Source organism: Syngnathus floridae, chromosome 8 (assembly GCF_059516105.1).
Source record: "Syngnathus floridae isolate MCC-2025c chromosome 8, RoL_Sflo_1.0, whole genome shotgun sequence".
Classification (NCBI taxonomy): Eukaryota; Metazoa; Chordata; class Actinopteri; order Syngnathiformes; family Syngnathidae; genus Syngnathus; species Syngnathus floridae.
Genome location: NC_142420.1, coordinates 3021719 through 3038497, shown reverse-complemented (window position 1 = coordinate 3038497; position 16779 = coordinate 3021719). Strand labels below are relative to the sequence as shown.

Here is a 16779-nt window from a genome sequence, read left to right as displayed (position 1 = left end):
AGACACATTTGGTCTTTACAACTAGGGTTAATAGATGAGCAAATAAATTAATTTGAATAATTCCTGTCATTTTTAAATTTGATGTATTTTTTTAATCATTTGGGAAAATGAGTAGGAAAGTTGCATGGAGTTAACAACTTAAATGTTGTACAGAGGCTGAGATCAACCGTAGTTAAATTCCCTGTTTGGCATGCTCAAACTTAATCAATAAAGCTGATTCTGATGTAAAAATATTTTAATAACAAGTATGCATATCTATTTTGGACAGTATAATTTATATTAAATGTAAATTCATCAACTAAGAAAAAAAAGATGTGTCCAAATAATGTTTTTTCCCACATTTCCCTGCGTGTGTGAATGAGGGGTACAAAGCGCACCTACAAATCTCTAAAACAGGGAATGGACTGTTACAAGTGTTACATGCAGCAATATTGTTCTGCACATATGGTATTTGCTTCTATTTTGAGGCCATGGAAAAAACGTTGACCCTGGTGACAGTTTTGCGGGTGTCACACTGCGGTTTTTATGCAACCCACGGTAACAGTTAACAACAAAAAAAAGCTTAGAGTGTGTTTTCGATTTTGAAAAAGCGCCTCTCGCTTAACATTCGCAATTTCTTCACAGGGGGTGGAGTTCACCACCGTTGCGGCTTTATTAGCTTTTTCTTGCTATTTCTAACAGCTTCTCGAGACCCTTTAAGTTCTTATGTTGTATTTTGAAGAATATTGTGCTTGATCGTTTTAATAACGTTGCATACATTCTTTAAGCAGTGTACTCCCCTCAGTCCCCCCCTCTGTTTCACTTTGTAGTGGTATAGGCAAGCATGACGTCACGGTTGATGTCATTCTACAATATCGACGCTTGGGGTCAACCAAGGCCTTCGAGAAACAACACTATAAGTACATGGCGTTCACTTGTCATGGAAACGAATCTGTTTTATATTAAAAAGGCTCAATCCCTGCACTTGGTTGCACCAGAATCCTCTCCAAATTTAGAACCAAAACAGGAGCATTTTGTACTTGTACTGTAGAATTGCACTTTAGTGTCCCATCTTACTTAATGATGTGTGATTGGTTGAGAAAGAAAGAGATCAATCAACTTCTCCCCTGATTTCAATCATGCAAAACTATTTTTTTAGCCCGCCCCTTAAAGAAATCAGCTCATCTGTTAATCTTATTGATCACTGTCGAATTTTTGCTTCTGTTCCAATTGAACATAAAATGTACCGAGATGTGTCTGTGGTTTGATTTAGTCACGTACACTGCTATGTTCCTTTTTTTTTTTTTTTTTTAATTTAGTTTTGTTTTGTGTACCTACATTTTTAGCAGTCAGCCTGAAATGTGTTAATCTTGGAAATTAGGTGAACATTTTGGAAAAGTCATGGAAATGGTAGATTCTTGTGTTATGGAATTTTTGGGGTATAAAATTGGAGGCAATCTTGGTAAATAACAGAATGCCTTATCGTGACTTCTATTACTATCATCTTTAAGGGTCCTTGCTCTCGCTCAGCTCAGGATATGACTGTTAATTCCCTTTTGGTTTTCTATGGGTCAAATGAGTCACTTGTTATTTTCTTTCCTCTTCCCCCAGCTGCACCATTCATTTGTCTCTGTGTGTGCTTCACTGGAGATGTGTAGGACGCATGATGTGTGTTTTCCTACCTAATACATGACTGTAAGATGTGTCATCACTTTTATATAATTCTGCGGGGGTCCCTCGTACTATTTTAGGTGTATAGGGTTTTTCTTGCTCCACAGATACAGAGGTGGTCCACCTCAGATCTTATCCTGGTCAGTTGTTTTAGATTTCAGAAAACTTTCAGTTCCGTTGACACCAAGCCCTGGGTAGGTGGGGGCAATTATTAAATAGTTTTGGACTTAAAAATATATCACACCACCCATGCAGTGAATTTCGGTCTGTAGTTCTGGTGTCACACCAAGACATGGTGGTATATCTTCCTTGGGGATGAAAAACTGGCCTTCCCTTTTGCTCCTAAACAGGTTGGCATTATAAGAAATGACTGGCAACCTCATTTTCTCACTGGCGGAGCTCGGGGGGGAGCCACAGGGGCACTGGCCTCCCCTGAAATATGCATGGACCCTCAGTCGCAAGACCAGATAATTTACTTATGGGTATTGTTGAATTTTTCTGGCTTTCTTTTCCTCATATTCCCCATAAGTTATGCTTATCAGGGTCTTTTATTTAAAAAAAGGGGGGAGGGGGTGTGTAATCTTTTGAAAGTACTGAACTTATTCAAGGTACCACTGCATTATCTTTGTGGATACTTTTCAGTGTGCATCTCTCACTGGATTTTTCATGTAAGAATGAAGTTGCCTTAGAGGCCCAAGCACCAATTTTAGCAACATTCTCTCTGAACACTCAATTCATTGTTGAAATCCAAATTTATGCTGCCTGTAGTCCGAGGCAAACAGAGCATGAGCGTGATATTGTCTGTGAATAACTTGTTTTATGGGTCCTGAGAGTATCATATGCAACTGTCTGTGCAGCTAAACAGAATATTCCATGAAAGCCTTCTTTCTTTCTCAGGCCTGCTTGAGGGAGCGCGTGTGCGTGTCTGGCTGCCAGGGAGAACAACAGCAGTCTTTTCTGATAGCCCGGACCACACACAACTCCAGAGACCCGTGTCTTCTGTCATCAACGAGCAGACGGTAACAATGTCTATCCAAATTTAGACCTCCATGTCGCTTCATGGACCTGGATCCAACTTTCAGTGTTGACAGGAGCAAAGCATAAATCTTTCGTGTGGAATAATTATTCAATTATTCATGATTCAAAAATGAAATTACGACAATTTAGAGATAACACTTTTTTTTCTTCGTATATTTATTGCATTCTCACATTTGCAGAAGCTAAATTTGGGCTTTGAGTTTAAGTCTCATGTTGAGCTCCAAGAGATAAGGATGTGCACGATAGCAAGCATGCACACACTCACCCTTGCACTAAAAAGCAGATGTGGAGTGAATTCCCATTGGCAGCCGAGGCCTGAGTCATCAGCTGGGATTCCCTTCCTCTCACTTCCAAATATGGGTGGGATTGTGTGAGAGCGGCAGGCCGAACCGTGGAAGGCAGAGTGGAACCCCCGAGTGATGTCAGAGCATTGGAACAGCATGTCTCGCCGCTGACTGGAAATGCAGCGGCGAGGAATGTCCGGAATGCAAAAACCCGTGCGATGCCATCTGCTCGCTTGTAAGATGTTGCGCTTCATGCTTTGCACACTCCCACGTTTTTTGTTTTTCGGCAATCATCTCTCATGGGTGATACTCCTTCCCGTAAATTCCTAATCCCCCCACCCCTTTCGCACCAACCCGAAAGTGGTGACTCCTAATTCCCAGCATCAGTTGCTCTGTGGGAGGCCTCTGGCTGAATTCTATTTCCGTGACTGCAGTGTCTGATGCCAGGATTTGAGGACCCTTTCTTGTGTGCTTTATCTGAACTGTAGTATTTGAAAGACAATCATTTTATGTCCATGGGACCCTTTTGTAATAATCAGAAATATCCACTCTCCCTCTTTACTGTAGTTTGTATTATTTAAAAGCTTTCTGATTCAAATTTCGGCGTATCTGATTTCATTTGCTCTCGTGCCGCTAAACCGACCCATACCCAAACGAAGTCGCAATACCTGAGTTAATTCTGCCTCAAATAGGATGAACCTTCTTTCATTTGCATTATCTGAAATGGTGAATATAAAAATAAAAACGAAAGGATATACATACCGTATTTTTCGGACTATAAGTCGCAGTTCTTTTCATAGTTGGCCAGGGGTGCGACTTATAGTCTGGAGCGACTTCTGTGTGAAATTTGACACTTGTAGGTTACACCATTGATTAGAAAGAATGGCCAATGATTCAAACATTCATAATTATTTTTAAACTGATGTGATAAAATACAAACTTATTGTTTTATTGATTGATTGATCGATTTTATTTCGAGCTTAAAAACAGAAAAAGGTATCAGTAAAATAGAAAAGGAAAAAGAAAACAGGACAATATCAAAATGTCCCAAGCAAGTCGTAAATAACTTAAACAACAACAATTAGGACTGCACGAAAAGGAGTAGGAAGAAGTTAAAGAACTAATTGTAGATTTAGACGCCATCCTGTCCTGTCTAAAATTTTTCATCAGATCATCATTTCCCACCGAGTAGACGTCCCCTCCAATACAAGCCTAATTATTGTTTACGAGGATCAATCTTCTTCACTGCCTCCCGTTCTCACTGTAGGCTAGCACTGATGCGGTAATTATATCTGCCGAATGTCGGCTGGCCGCAGACGGCTTTGCGAGTCTCTCTGCTTGAGGAAAAATTAGAGACTGCTCTGCACATGTCCAGGGCTGTAATAAGAATAAGGACTTTTGGTGTATGAAATGTGTTTATATGTTTGTTTAAACGACCTCAGAATTCCAGTTCATTATCTCTGCCTCTGATCGTTAAGATTCCGTCAAGGCAGGAAATTTTCATCACAAGTTGCTCAGCAGTTAGGAAAGTATGCAACTTCACGCTCTTCCACCATATGCAGTTCTTAGTTTTAGCATCTTGGCCTTTTGATTTGGTTCAATTCAGTTATTGAACTCCACAGTTTGAATCTAAGGCAGTTGATCAGAAGTGAAGAGGCCTATTGGATTCAACGTAAGACATCTTGAAATTTTAAGGAGTCTAGCAAATCTGATTATCAGATTTTTGTTATCACGAAAAATGTTTGAAATGTATTGTCTTATGTGTCTAATGCTATCAAACAAAATCATGCCGTCAATACAAAGGGGGTCTGTAGCCTCTTTCTTTTGAGAGAGAGAGAGAGAGAGAGAGAGACAAATATCTTCATTCATTAAAATGGCTCATTCCTTGTAAATCTGCAAGCTGGGCCACAGACAAAAGAACAGTCCATTAAAAAATGTGCACACGTCACTGTATGTATTACTCGTGCCGATTTTTTACCTCCTTGTGAATACTTGTGATTTTTCCACTTTGGAGACAACCGCAATATACTTCACTTTTTAGAGAGCCGTTTAAGTTCCAATCCCAAACCTCTGTCTTCACGTTTTTTTGTAAATGATGCCGAGGGGATAAAGTGAAGTATCTTTTTCGCTGGAATCATTTTTGCATCTTCTGAGGTCTTCTCGGGTTCTTCTGTTTGAAGAGAAAAACAGACTGCGGATGAGAGTGACAGGCCGAAATGCAAAATGATACAGTATGTCCAAGGAAAGGCATAGCAGCAGTGACATATACCAGATGTATTGGCTTTAACTTACCTCACAAGATGGATGGATGCAGCAGCTTCATAAAATAACCACTTGAATAAGTCTTTTAGTGAAATTGTTCTCGTGATGGATCTACGCTTTTTATGTCAGAGCTGCCATTTTTTTCCACTGAACTTAAAAAGGAAACCCGATCCGGAGGTATTAGCCAGTTTTTCGGACCCGACGTGTGTAGTCAATAAACCCGTTGGCTTTTAAACGAAATTATCTTGAAGCAAACATTCACCTCAGTCAATGAGAATAGTTAAAAAGCTGGCGTGACAAGAAAGGCGAAGCAATCACCAGATGGAAGCCATACTTCAAAATCAACCAATGAGCGTAGATAAACTGAAAATAACGCAACCAGACGGTTTCGTATTGAGACCGGTCTGCATTTCGTCCTTGGCTAAGGACTTTGTCGCAAAGTGTCGTATATTTCGGGATGGGTGGTAAGCGAATCTGCCAGTGTGATGTCATCACGATGAGACACCGGTGTGATATCATGACGATGAGGTAATGGCAGGAAGGGATTGCAAGTTTATTGCTTTGGCACGCGGTCAGTTTAGCTTCTGGGGACTACAACGGGGTACTAATGAGAATAGATGGTCCGCCTTGAGCCATCTGTGTGTTTGCGTGTGTGAAAGATCACTTAAAAAAAGTCACGTGACACCCCTCAGGTTGTACAATTCCAAATTTTGTAAAAAATACGACTTGGGATTGAACATTTCCAATCGGCGACCCGAAGACCTCAGAGTACCCCGTCCTGGGTTAGGGTTAGGGTTATTTATTATTTTTGGACTTTTTGTGGCTTTTTTTTTTTTTGCAGTACTTTTTAAAAGAAGGCGCATCCTCGTGGGATGAAGAATGTGAAAAAATGCCAATGTCATTTAAAGTTTACAATTTCATTCAGTAAAGATAAAACCTTTTTTTATGTTTTACAGTGGTTCTATTTATTTTAACATTGTATGATGAGTAGAAATGTCATCAAAGGAATGCATGTATTTTTAGTAAACTGTCTTTTGTTCAACTGTCTACTGTGTTAATCATCCGACACACATTAAGTTACCAAGTATTAAAATGTAAATAAAGGTGCCGTGCTTTGCCTTTCCTTAACTCACTGGCATTACGTCATCGTCCTTTGGTGTCCACGAAGCGGTCCTTGAACTCATAAAATGATTTAAATAGGATTTTCAAAAGATTAATCTAAGAAATACTATCACCAAATGCCGAAGGTCTTAAAAATGTCAGATATAATGACTTATTTGTGACGAATCACCCAATTTGTAATTGTTTTTGCTTTTTAGCATCATGGAGACCAGAATGGGCGGTTCCATCATTTCATTTTGTTGAGGACACAGTTTTTCAGGTGAGCACCTTATGTAACTATTTGTCATGTGTCCACGTTTTGCAAAATTTGCTGTATTGATTGGATGATTCGTTTTTGTTTTTATACTTGTATGACTGTCAAAAATGTTAGTTTTCAAAACTGTTTGTGGTTTATGTTTGTTCACGTGGCCACAGATGAATTCCGGATTGATGTATTTCCATTTCTTTTGTGAAAATTTGTCACCGCCAAACAAACTAAAGGTGAGTATTTTGAAACAGGAAATATTAGTTATTAAAATCCTTTGTGTATTCCGCTTCAGCTGGGTAATTATTAAAAACACTAATGTTGAAAAGTAAATAGTTTTTTTCCCCCAGTTTAGAAACGCTTGTCATTTTTGCAAATGTTTACTTTAGGGATAGGGGAAAAAATGGTTGACTGCAAAAATTCACAGACACCAAAATTTCTGCCTCCATATTTTAGCTAATAATTATAAATGATGCTTTGTGTGCCTTTCACAAAGTATAGCTCACGGTATGGTACTTTTTATTTTAGTAAGCTCGCACTGAACAAGGTAAATCCTCATCTTTGTACGTCCCATCACTATTTTTCTGGAGCAAATTATGACAAATTATGGAATAATCGAAAGGCTAATCGGTTCGAAGAATATACCTGACAGCCATCGTTTAAATTAAATCCCATCTAATCAATCACAATTCCCTTTTCCCCTGACTTGTCGTCCCCGGGCTGTTCCATGTGAAATGTTGCTGCTAAGCTATTGAGCAGCTCCTCTTATACAGCTCACGTGACACCCATCTTGGATTCTTTACTGCTTTCAATGAAACGTTTGCTCATTTGAGACACTCAGACACCTCCATGCAATCCAGATGGAAATGTAATTCTCTTCATCTTTTCTCAATGTGTTCTGTGTGACACATATTAATCCTAAACCAAAATCGGTGATGTAGTGAATCGGTTTCCGAACTTTTAACTCATCTCCATTTACTCACCAATGTATTCACTTGGTGTGGAAAAAAAAGCTTAAAATAGCAAAGTTACACATTTTAATACAACCAAATAAAATATATTTTAGAATTCTTAGAATAATTTCAACCATTTTATTTATTTTTTGCTCCTCTAAAAATTGTCGAATACATGATGATGATTAACAATTGCTATTTTATTTTTATGTTGGAAATACAGAAAACGTGAGTGTGTGTGTGCTCCTGCGTGCGTGTAAATAATAATTAAAAAAATTGGGAATTTCTACTGGAAATGTCAATCACCTGGAACATTACGGTAATTGTGACAACCTGATTGGTCATTTTAATTCAACAGCATGATCAGCGGCTGAGCTGTTGTCAATTAGCGATTGAAGCAAATGTGTGACCTCACCAGCCAGGCTCACATGTGCCAAAGTCACCCTGAAGAAATGACATCATGGACAATGATGTCATCCCACCATTCCAGACCCTCTCCCATTCCCGCTTAAATGCTTTTAGGCTTGGCTGCGCGCACACACACACACGCTCAGCCTGCATCGTGATATAAACATACAACAGATGCGATAAGGATGTCATTTGGCCTCCGAACAAATAAAGCGAGCAACTCCACATCCCCCCCGATCTAGAACTAAATATGTCCAATAATATGCTTGTAAACATTCTGACAGAAGCCAGGCCACAGCTTCTCATATTAGACCATGCCAGGAAAACATGCAACGTTCAATTAGACTTTAAACATAATCATATTCAACCTGTTTAGAAGTAGCTGACTCTTTGCAAGCTTTCCTAAATGAGTGCAACACCGTATGTGTTGAGGATGGCTTCCTGCCCATTTTCAAAATACTCCAATAAAAATACTGGATGTATACTGCAACTATTATCAGAGCTAAACTAGGGGTAACAATGTTTAATTGAATTATTTTATTTAAAAAACGCCTTCAGGAGTCGTCACCTTATCGTGGTGGATGGGCTCCAGTGATCCGAGGCACTAAGTTGTCAGCCATGGCAAACACGTCCTAAGTGAGGGGCCAGACGAAGTACCGCTGATGTAATATTGGATCACGTTTTCCTTTGCCCGGACACGGGTCACTGCCCCCACCCCTCTGGAACCAGGCGAGTTAATACCAATACATGTCTTTCGTGGACCAGATAACGTTTGTACTGACTTAAATGCTCCATTTCAACAAGTTTATTGAGTACCCCAACCAATGGGTCAAGTGTTTCAATATTAATGGCTATCACGTAAAGACTGCATTAGCAAACATTTATCTAAAATGTTGTTTTGTTTTTTAAGGGGGGGGTCGGCTCAAGCAGAAGTACACTCTGGTGGGTGCCCATCTGCCTGAAGTAATAGACAAGAGAAATTCAACGTACTGTTTGATATATATTTAGGGCCCGACAATCTGGAGGATCTCTGCTTTTGCGATTTGATCGTCATCTAAATTTATTGTCGCCCCCACCCCCATGGAGGCGAGAGCATGTGGAAATGACGGGGGTCTTGGCCTACACTCATCGGGCAGATGGGTGAACGCCATGACGAACGCTGTGAACCTCACCGTTCAGGAATAGCACAGATATTGACATCCCCCTAGCTCAACGCATCACTCGTTTTGAGCTACAGTTTCAAACTAGCAATTGGCGCTTTTAGGAAAAAACAAGACTATATATGTGCAGCACCATGCGGAAAATATTTTACGGCACAGATAGCTGCCCGCTAATATTCTATTTAATGACTATCAGTGATGATACAAATCCCAGAATGTATGGCAGGGATTGGTCTTTTTTGACCTCTGACGTGACCTTTATTAGTTTAACCTTTCTTTTTTAATTAATTTGAAGGAAAAGCCATTTTCATATTTACGTCCCCCCCTAAAAAAACGCTTTAAAACACTTTTTGAACCTCGCAAAATGCAATTGAGGACCAGTGTCCCGGGAAACGTTGTTAATGTCGCTGGATGCACAGGCGGAATATCTACGCCTGCCCATCATGCCTCTGGCTTCTTCTCACTTTCTTGATCCACATGTCATTAGGCCCATTCACCCGGATGACATCATGGACTCCCGGCGTGCCAAGTGCGCTCCATAAAGGCGTGTTTCGGGAGTGAAGGAGTGCCTCTGCTGCGCTGAGACGAGAGGGTGAGAAGGATCTTTCTACTAAATTAGTCATGACATGATTGTGATGAGGGTGGTGTTGGTCAGCGTTCCTCAACAAGTTGCTCGAAAGGAAATTGAATCACCGCAACAGCAAAAAAAATCCCTTGCTTGTGCTCTTAATGTAATTGCAATACCCTGTACAATATCTGTCACTAAGTTTTCTTTAATGACGACATTGGAATGAATAAGGGGAGTTTAAATATTTGTTTTCCAGTTGTTTGCGACAGAATAGCTGAAAAACCGTTGGAACAGAGACAGAGTGTTGGTATGCATGGTGAGCAGGGATGGTGAGGGTCTTGCCAATGATGGATGGATGGATGGATGGATGGATGGATGGATGGATGGATGGATGGATGGATGGATGGATGGATGGATGGATGGATGGATGGATGGATGGATGGATGGATGGATGGATGGATGGATGGATGGATGGATGGATGGATGGATGGATGGATGGATGGATGGATGGATGGATGGATGGATGGATGGATGGATGGATGGATGGATGTTAGTGAGGATTCAATTGGGTCGAGACTTTTGAGAGGAGAGTCTCAAGTGTCTTCTGTTAGTTTCATCACTTATTTGGGAGGGGGTGTTCTTTGGCTGAATCAGTCTAGTCATCCTCCAGCATCCTCAGTGGACTAGGAAGTAACCTGTTATCAAACAAATAACCACTGCATAATTGATTTCCATTTTTTTTTTTAAATCATGGATTGAAAGTTTTTGCAGTTGATCCGAAATGTTACCAGCTTTATAAAAATTGGTGGGATTCAGTTGTCTTGGCAACCCAGGAAGTAGCCTGCCAACAAACACAAAAAAATTTGTACAATTCCTATGTCTTGTGGCATTTTCTGCAAACCAGGAAATAGTCTGCTATCACGCAAATACAGCACTCATTTCCTGCTTTCCCATAATCAAGAATGGTGCATTGCTGTCTCACGTCATCTTCTGTGACCCAATAAATTGCCAGCAGACATGCACACTGAAAAAAAAAAAGATATACTTTTGTTAGCATTGTTTTTGTTTGGCAGCTTTAGTCTGTCTTGTAATTTATCCCCATTTAAGTGCCACAAAGAGGAGTTTAAAATCTTTGCCTGGCTCAGGGTCACATTATAGGTCATTTTTATCTCATAATGGTGCAGTCTACACTTGTGGACAAGAAATATCCCCACATATAAAAAAAACTATTTATCCTTGTTTGTTTTTGCTGTTGACTAAACAAACTGTTGAGTAATTCGATTTCCAGGCTAATTTAGTGACGATGCAGGCAGTGCTGAGCTTGCCACTTTCTTCCCATATTCGTCATATGGGTGTAAAAAAAAAAGTGGGCAAAAAAGACCTTGACACAAACCATTTTTGGAAACCTAATTTGCCTATCGTAATTCGACACCAGACAGTGGCCGTCGCAAATAGAAGCATGTTAACAACGTACTGGTTTGAATCTTAATGACAGTGTGTGCTTTGTGGTCGCATGGTTCCACCAGTGTTGTGTAATTAGACTAACTTGTACCCTGTGTGCCCCTCCCCCTCTTTCGTAGTCTTTCACCACACCTCCTTTGTGTGTGTGTGTGTGTCTTCTCAATCCAAGTCCTTGTGCTAACAGGGCAGTTTGGCTTGTGGTATCACGGGTGTGTGTCAAACAGAACCTTCCCTCTCCGGGATAAAACTAAGGTGGGAGGGAGTGTGTGTATTGTGCACGTGTGTAAGTGTGTCTGCATGGTGATGTCATCTACAATGACATCATCCCATGGAGTGGAGCCAAGAGACCTGATGGTTTAGCATCCTCCAGTGAGTAAAAGAAGAAGGAGGGGAGGGGTGGTAATAAAAGGATGGCGTTTGTTCGAAAAGGTGACTTTAACGCTCGATTTTTTTTTTTTTCCCGCTCTTTTGTTGACTAGACGAGGCCGCCGCGTTCCATCGTTGGTCTCTTTTTCAGAAGCGTCTTTCCATTTAAGCGTCCTGAGGGAAGTATGCTCGAGTGCAGCGAGAGTGCAAGAGAATCAATACGGCCGGCTTTCCACGCAAACATACATCATGCAAACACATCACATTATCCACCTCACTTGGAGGCAGATCCCACTGCATGTGACAAGTGGATCGAAGGGCCTTCTTCAGGCTTCCAAGGTAAACACATTCACAAAAGATCATTCTGATTCTCCTTGTGACTGTAGGAACACCTGTGTCTCTGCATGTTTCCATTAGTGTCCACTTGGCTGTGCTGTGCTCCACACTGTGCTCTCGCCATTCCTGACACCTTCACCGCCAGCATCTCGGGAAGATGCTGAGAACGTTCTGCTCGGCACACGATGAGTTTCCGAAAACACACGAGTGTATTTTTTTTCGCCCGGGATGATTCAGTGTTTCTTATCGCTTGTGTGCCATGACCGTCAGTGTCAAACTGACTCAACTGTATAAATAGAGAGGCATGCAGTGTGGGACAGAGAAGCAGGGATGAGAGATAGGAAGGGAATGAGGGAGGGAGCGTGAGTCGGTGCCATGGATTAAACAAAATAACCAGAGGAGATGGAGCTGGAAGACTTTGTTTCGCACCGACTATCGTTAACGTGATCAGGGATAGTGACGCGTCGATAACTGCAGGACTCGTTGTGCAAGAATGTATTCAGGACACAGAAGAATCAAATCATTTCACTTTGGGCTTGCACCCCAGCCTACCGCAGACACATTGAAAATGGAAAAATGAAGTTTATTTTCCATGGAAAACTGAAAATGTCAACATACAACAATATAGAACAATATAGTTTATAGATGGCCTGCTAACAAACACAAATATGGTGTGGCAGGATTTAGTTCCGCTTAAGCTGATGTTTTCCGTGTTTTCAATTCAACCAAAAGTGAATGATTTGTTTACACAACAATCAGACTAAAATGGGAAATTCCTTACTTCCTATAACAATGTGTGACAAAGTTGCCTACTTGACTCCAAAGCCAAATGTGTCATCAATGTCTTTTCCGCTATGGGTTGTGAAAGACGACGTTAACCCCCCCAAAAAAAATTTATGTTCTGTGCAGCCCCATTAGAGGAAACATGGCATTCTGATTCAAATTGCGTTCCTGGAATATGAATTCGGCAGGAAACTTGTTTTATGACTTTATCAGAATAAATGAGGAGCACTTTAAACAGTCTAATAAGAAGTAAAAATAAATGTTTTTATTATCTGATCACAACATACTTGAAAAATATAGACATATAACCCTTTAGTCCACTCTATGCATCTCCAACATGCTCATCCTCCCCTAAATAAATGCATAAATAATTGCTTAATTGTGCAAAAAAAAAAAGTAATGTGTCCTATTGGACAGGCAAAATCAGTCAACAAACTTGCAAAACAGTTTTACATGCCTTGCAAGCATGTGGGGATGAAATGTTGAAATGTTTATTCCGACACCTACTGCTAGTTGTGGTTTTATTTGGTATATCCGTCAGCTGTCCACTTACTCCTGCCTTCGCTGTATTATCTTTAACAATGGCTTGGCAACATTGGCACGGGCGGCCTCCCACTCTCTTCCGATCTTAGTCATACTAAGTGAGCAGCTGCCGGCCACTTTATCATGCTAGCGTGCATATGCTAACTAATGCCTAAGACCAATTGAGACTCAAATAAGAGATCGTATTCTATGTCATTACACGATCCAGCTTTCTTTCCAATATATGTTTTACATTTAATGCAGAGAAATTCCATTGTGAAACTGTTTCATAATGCTCATATGCTGTCTTAGAGTCACCCATAAAGTAAATGTTTTGTCCTTTTTCCTGCTGTATTGGAATTTATGAGCTTAATTGGTTTAGGCCATGTTTTTGCACAGGTTTTAGAAAAAGAATGATCAATTTACCAAGTAGCACAAAATTTTGTGGGGACAAGTGTTATGAAAATCTCATTAATCTATGTTTTCTATGAAATACAGAATAGTGATTCCACTGTGAAATGGAATTCCCGAGGACCATTTTACAGCCTACATCACGGTGACGTCACTATGTTATCCGGAGGCAAAAAGAAGAGAAGCCAGCAGTAAAGTAGGTCGGAAAATCCCATCTTGTTAGGATTTTGGTCACCCAAAACAGCAAATGCATAAATAAAAACTTGAAATTATATCACATCCCATCCTCTGCCAGTCATGAATTATTAATATTGATAATCGCCAGTTAAAGTGCCCTTTTCGGTCACATCTGTTTTCTTTTATAATTCACCAAGATACACCAACACAATTTGTTCCCAGAGGCTTTTTGTAAGCGGAATTGTTCATAATTGTTACACATTACATTCAAATCAGTAAGGCTTCATTGGACTTACATTTTCCTTGAAGTCCACATTTCTGGTGGTTGTGTTTTTCTCTCCCCAATTTGCAATGGAAATAGCACAGTAAGCATTTTTGCAATAGATCACAAATACCGCAAAACAACATGCAATTTTGCACTGCAGGGGCAAGTAAAGCGCTGCCCCATCAGATCCACTTGATGAGCTTATCATGAAAAAAATTCATGCAGTGTTTCACAGTACATTTTTATAAAAAAAATACAGAGTAGTGATTCCATTGCGATAGTTTTTACAATCCATTAACATTTTTCGACACATTTTGGGGGAATATAGCTCGCTGTCCCTTTCTGCTGGCTCAATGGACCAAGCTGCTAAAGAGTACAATAAGTGTGATTAGTGGAAATCTTTTTTTTTATGAGCTTAGAGACACAATATTATATTCAGCAACAACAAGCAGCTGCTGCAGACCAGAAAAAAAAGTATCTTAAAAGTAAAACACTTAACTTCTCATTTCAAAGCAGTTTGGGAAAGAGGGCATCTTGTCATAATAAGTGATTTTAATTTAAAAAAAAAAAAAAGGAATTTTAAGTAGCCCACAAAAAAAATGCCATTCCTCCTAATTAGAACACATTTTTGTCCAAAATCCTCCTCAGTTGTGGCTGCTATGTTGCATGTTAGGTTCCATTGTGCCAAACCTCATGGGACAAGAGAGTTATCACAAGACCATGCGCTGTCTCGGTGGATAGCGAGCCATAAGTGCCTTGTAAATGTGGTCGGCTTTTTGTGCCTACCATTGTGCGCTGAGTGAGCACGTATGTGTGTCAGCTTATCCGCTTTCTGTCCGACGCTACCCTGTCATGCAAGATAGTGCCACTCGTTCATTTTGTTTCCTACAGTACAATCTCCTCCGCATTTGATGTTAAGTGTTAAATATAATTCAAATGGCTTGCACAGATTTAGAGGTATATAGATATATTCATGTAGAAAAATCATGCTTAACTTGATTGTATTTCTTCCTTTGGAATAAGTGTTGCACACACAAACTGAAAGGACACATGTGCACTTTCAACCTGTTTTGAAATATATGAAAGATGAAAATAGTAATGGTAGGAGCTTGACCAATATTTTTTTTTTTTATTAAAACACAAATGGGGAGGTTCAGTGATCATATTTGGTCTGCTTTGTACTCACCACTAAAAGGCCAACTTTTTATTTAAGGGGGAAAATAGTCTCTAATTATCTGGCAAGTAAGGGAAGGGCTTCTTTGTGTAGTTGTGAGGGGCAGCAATGTTCGGAATCACCAAGCAGGACAACTTTGCCTGAGTGACACTTTATAGCGTTTTTCACCACAGTGGAACATTCTGCAGCGGGGTGGCTGTCATGTGGAAACAAGAATAAGAATCTGTGTAAAAAGTGACATGATGTCGGAATTACTATATAATTTATTACCTTTTTGAAAGTTAGGGTAGAATTTGGGTTGTATTGGGGACGAGCGGTGACCACATTTGCGTCACAGTTCTAAGGTTCCGGGTTTGAATCTCAGCCTAGGGGTTTGCACGTTTTCTCCATGCTTGTGTGGGGTTTCTCTCTCATTCCAAAAACAGGTTTTTCGAAATGGATTGTCCAAAGGTGTGAATGGGATTATGAAAGATTGTTTGAATATATATTCCAGCTCAACTGCAACATGGTCAGGCGCTATAGAAGATGGATGGATATTTTTTCACCATTTCAAACTGGGTGAAATTGCTAACTCCGTGCTGGGTCCACAAGGGGTGAGTAAACTCTGGTGGCAGGGCACATTTCAAGGCATGGCTCAATTTGGGATGGACCTAAACATGTGACTGCCCAAACAGATTGACCCTTCGGTGCTTGTTTTTAAAGGGGGGAGGGGCATCTTATGACATCATGCTTTTTTTAAACACTTTATGGAACACTGAAAATGACTAATTCTCAACCCCAAGCGCCTTCTATGACCGACTGAAACCCAAATACTAACCTCGACTAACCTCGACTATCCAGGGAGTGCAGCCTCTGTTGGACTGATGTGGTACTGCACTAATTTGCTTCTTTCTATGTGAAGGACATTTTTTGACCACAACTTTTGACCCCTATTTCCAGGTCCTCTGAACACGCAGGACGTACTTCGGTAGCCCTACGACCCATTGCTCATGGATGTCAAAATGGCCGTTTCAACCACTTCCATCAGATAACTCCGCCTTGACTGACTGGGAGCTGAGAGTTTGTGAGTTTTGATGATCAGTTTCAAAAAGTGTGACATCATAAGACAAAGCATCTTCAACGCAATCAAAGAAATAGTTTAATCCCCTAAAAAAGGAATGAATCACTGTGGGCAAAGTCATATTTCTAGGTTCACTTTCACCTTGAGCCACACCTTGCTCTGCAACCCAAATTGCTCGAAAAGGACCGAGTTATTCATACCAGAATATGGTTGAGGATCTGACCCTGCACGTTGTGGCAAGATTTTAATCCACCGAGGTGAGTAACAGCAACCAAGAATTGGTTTACCGGGTTATCAGTCATCATACAGTAGCTGTGTTGGAAAATAATACCATGACACACATTTGTCAGCGGTGTTACTCGAGCCATCCAAGCATTTGAACAAATCCAATCCTCAACCCAATCTGCTGGGTCAAAATCATATCTGTTCAATCCCCAGCAAAAAAAATAAATAAATGTGGTAGTTGTAAAGTTCCTGGTTGTGCTCATAGAATTAATTTATTCATTATTCATACCCCCAACATGTCTTGATATAG

The 16779-nt window shown here is 40.3% G+C and overlaps 1 protein-coding gene across 7 annotated transcripts in view; it reads left to right on the top strand.

Moving 5' to 3' along the window:
• The window catches only part of LOC148393979 (olfactory receptor 11A1-like), a 24827-nt gene extending 8048 nt beyond the window's left edge, over window positions 1-16779 (top strand). For 2 of the 7 annotated variants that reach the window (XM_088382182.1, XM_088382179.1), the window contains exons 2-8: window positions 2548-2669; window positions 6554-6615; window positions 8520-8690; window positions 9609-9713; window positions 11630-11855; window positions 11934-13764; window positions 16124-16779. In XM_088382182.1, coding sequence (XP_088238308.1) covers window positions 2548-2669; window positions 6554-6615; window positions 8520-8556 — 221 coding nt within the window. In that variant the 3' untranslated portion in view covers window positions 8557-8690; window positions 9609-9713; window positions 11630-11855; window positions 11934-13764; window positions 16124-16779. Of the gene's footprint in view, window positions 1-2547; window positions 3759-6553; window positions 6616-6770; window positions 6837-8519; window positions 8691-9608; window positions 9714-10206; window positions 11580-11629; window positions 11856-11933; window positions 13765-16123 lie in introns of those variants that run through there. The other 5 variants (XM_088382178.1, XM_088382177.1, XR_015859714.1 and 2 more) reach the window with 5 other exon arrangements.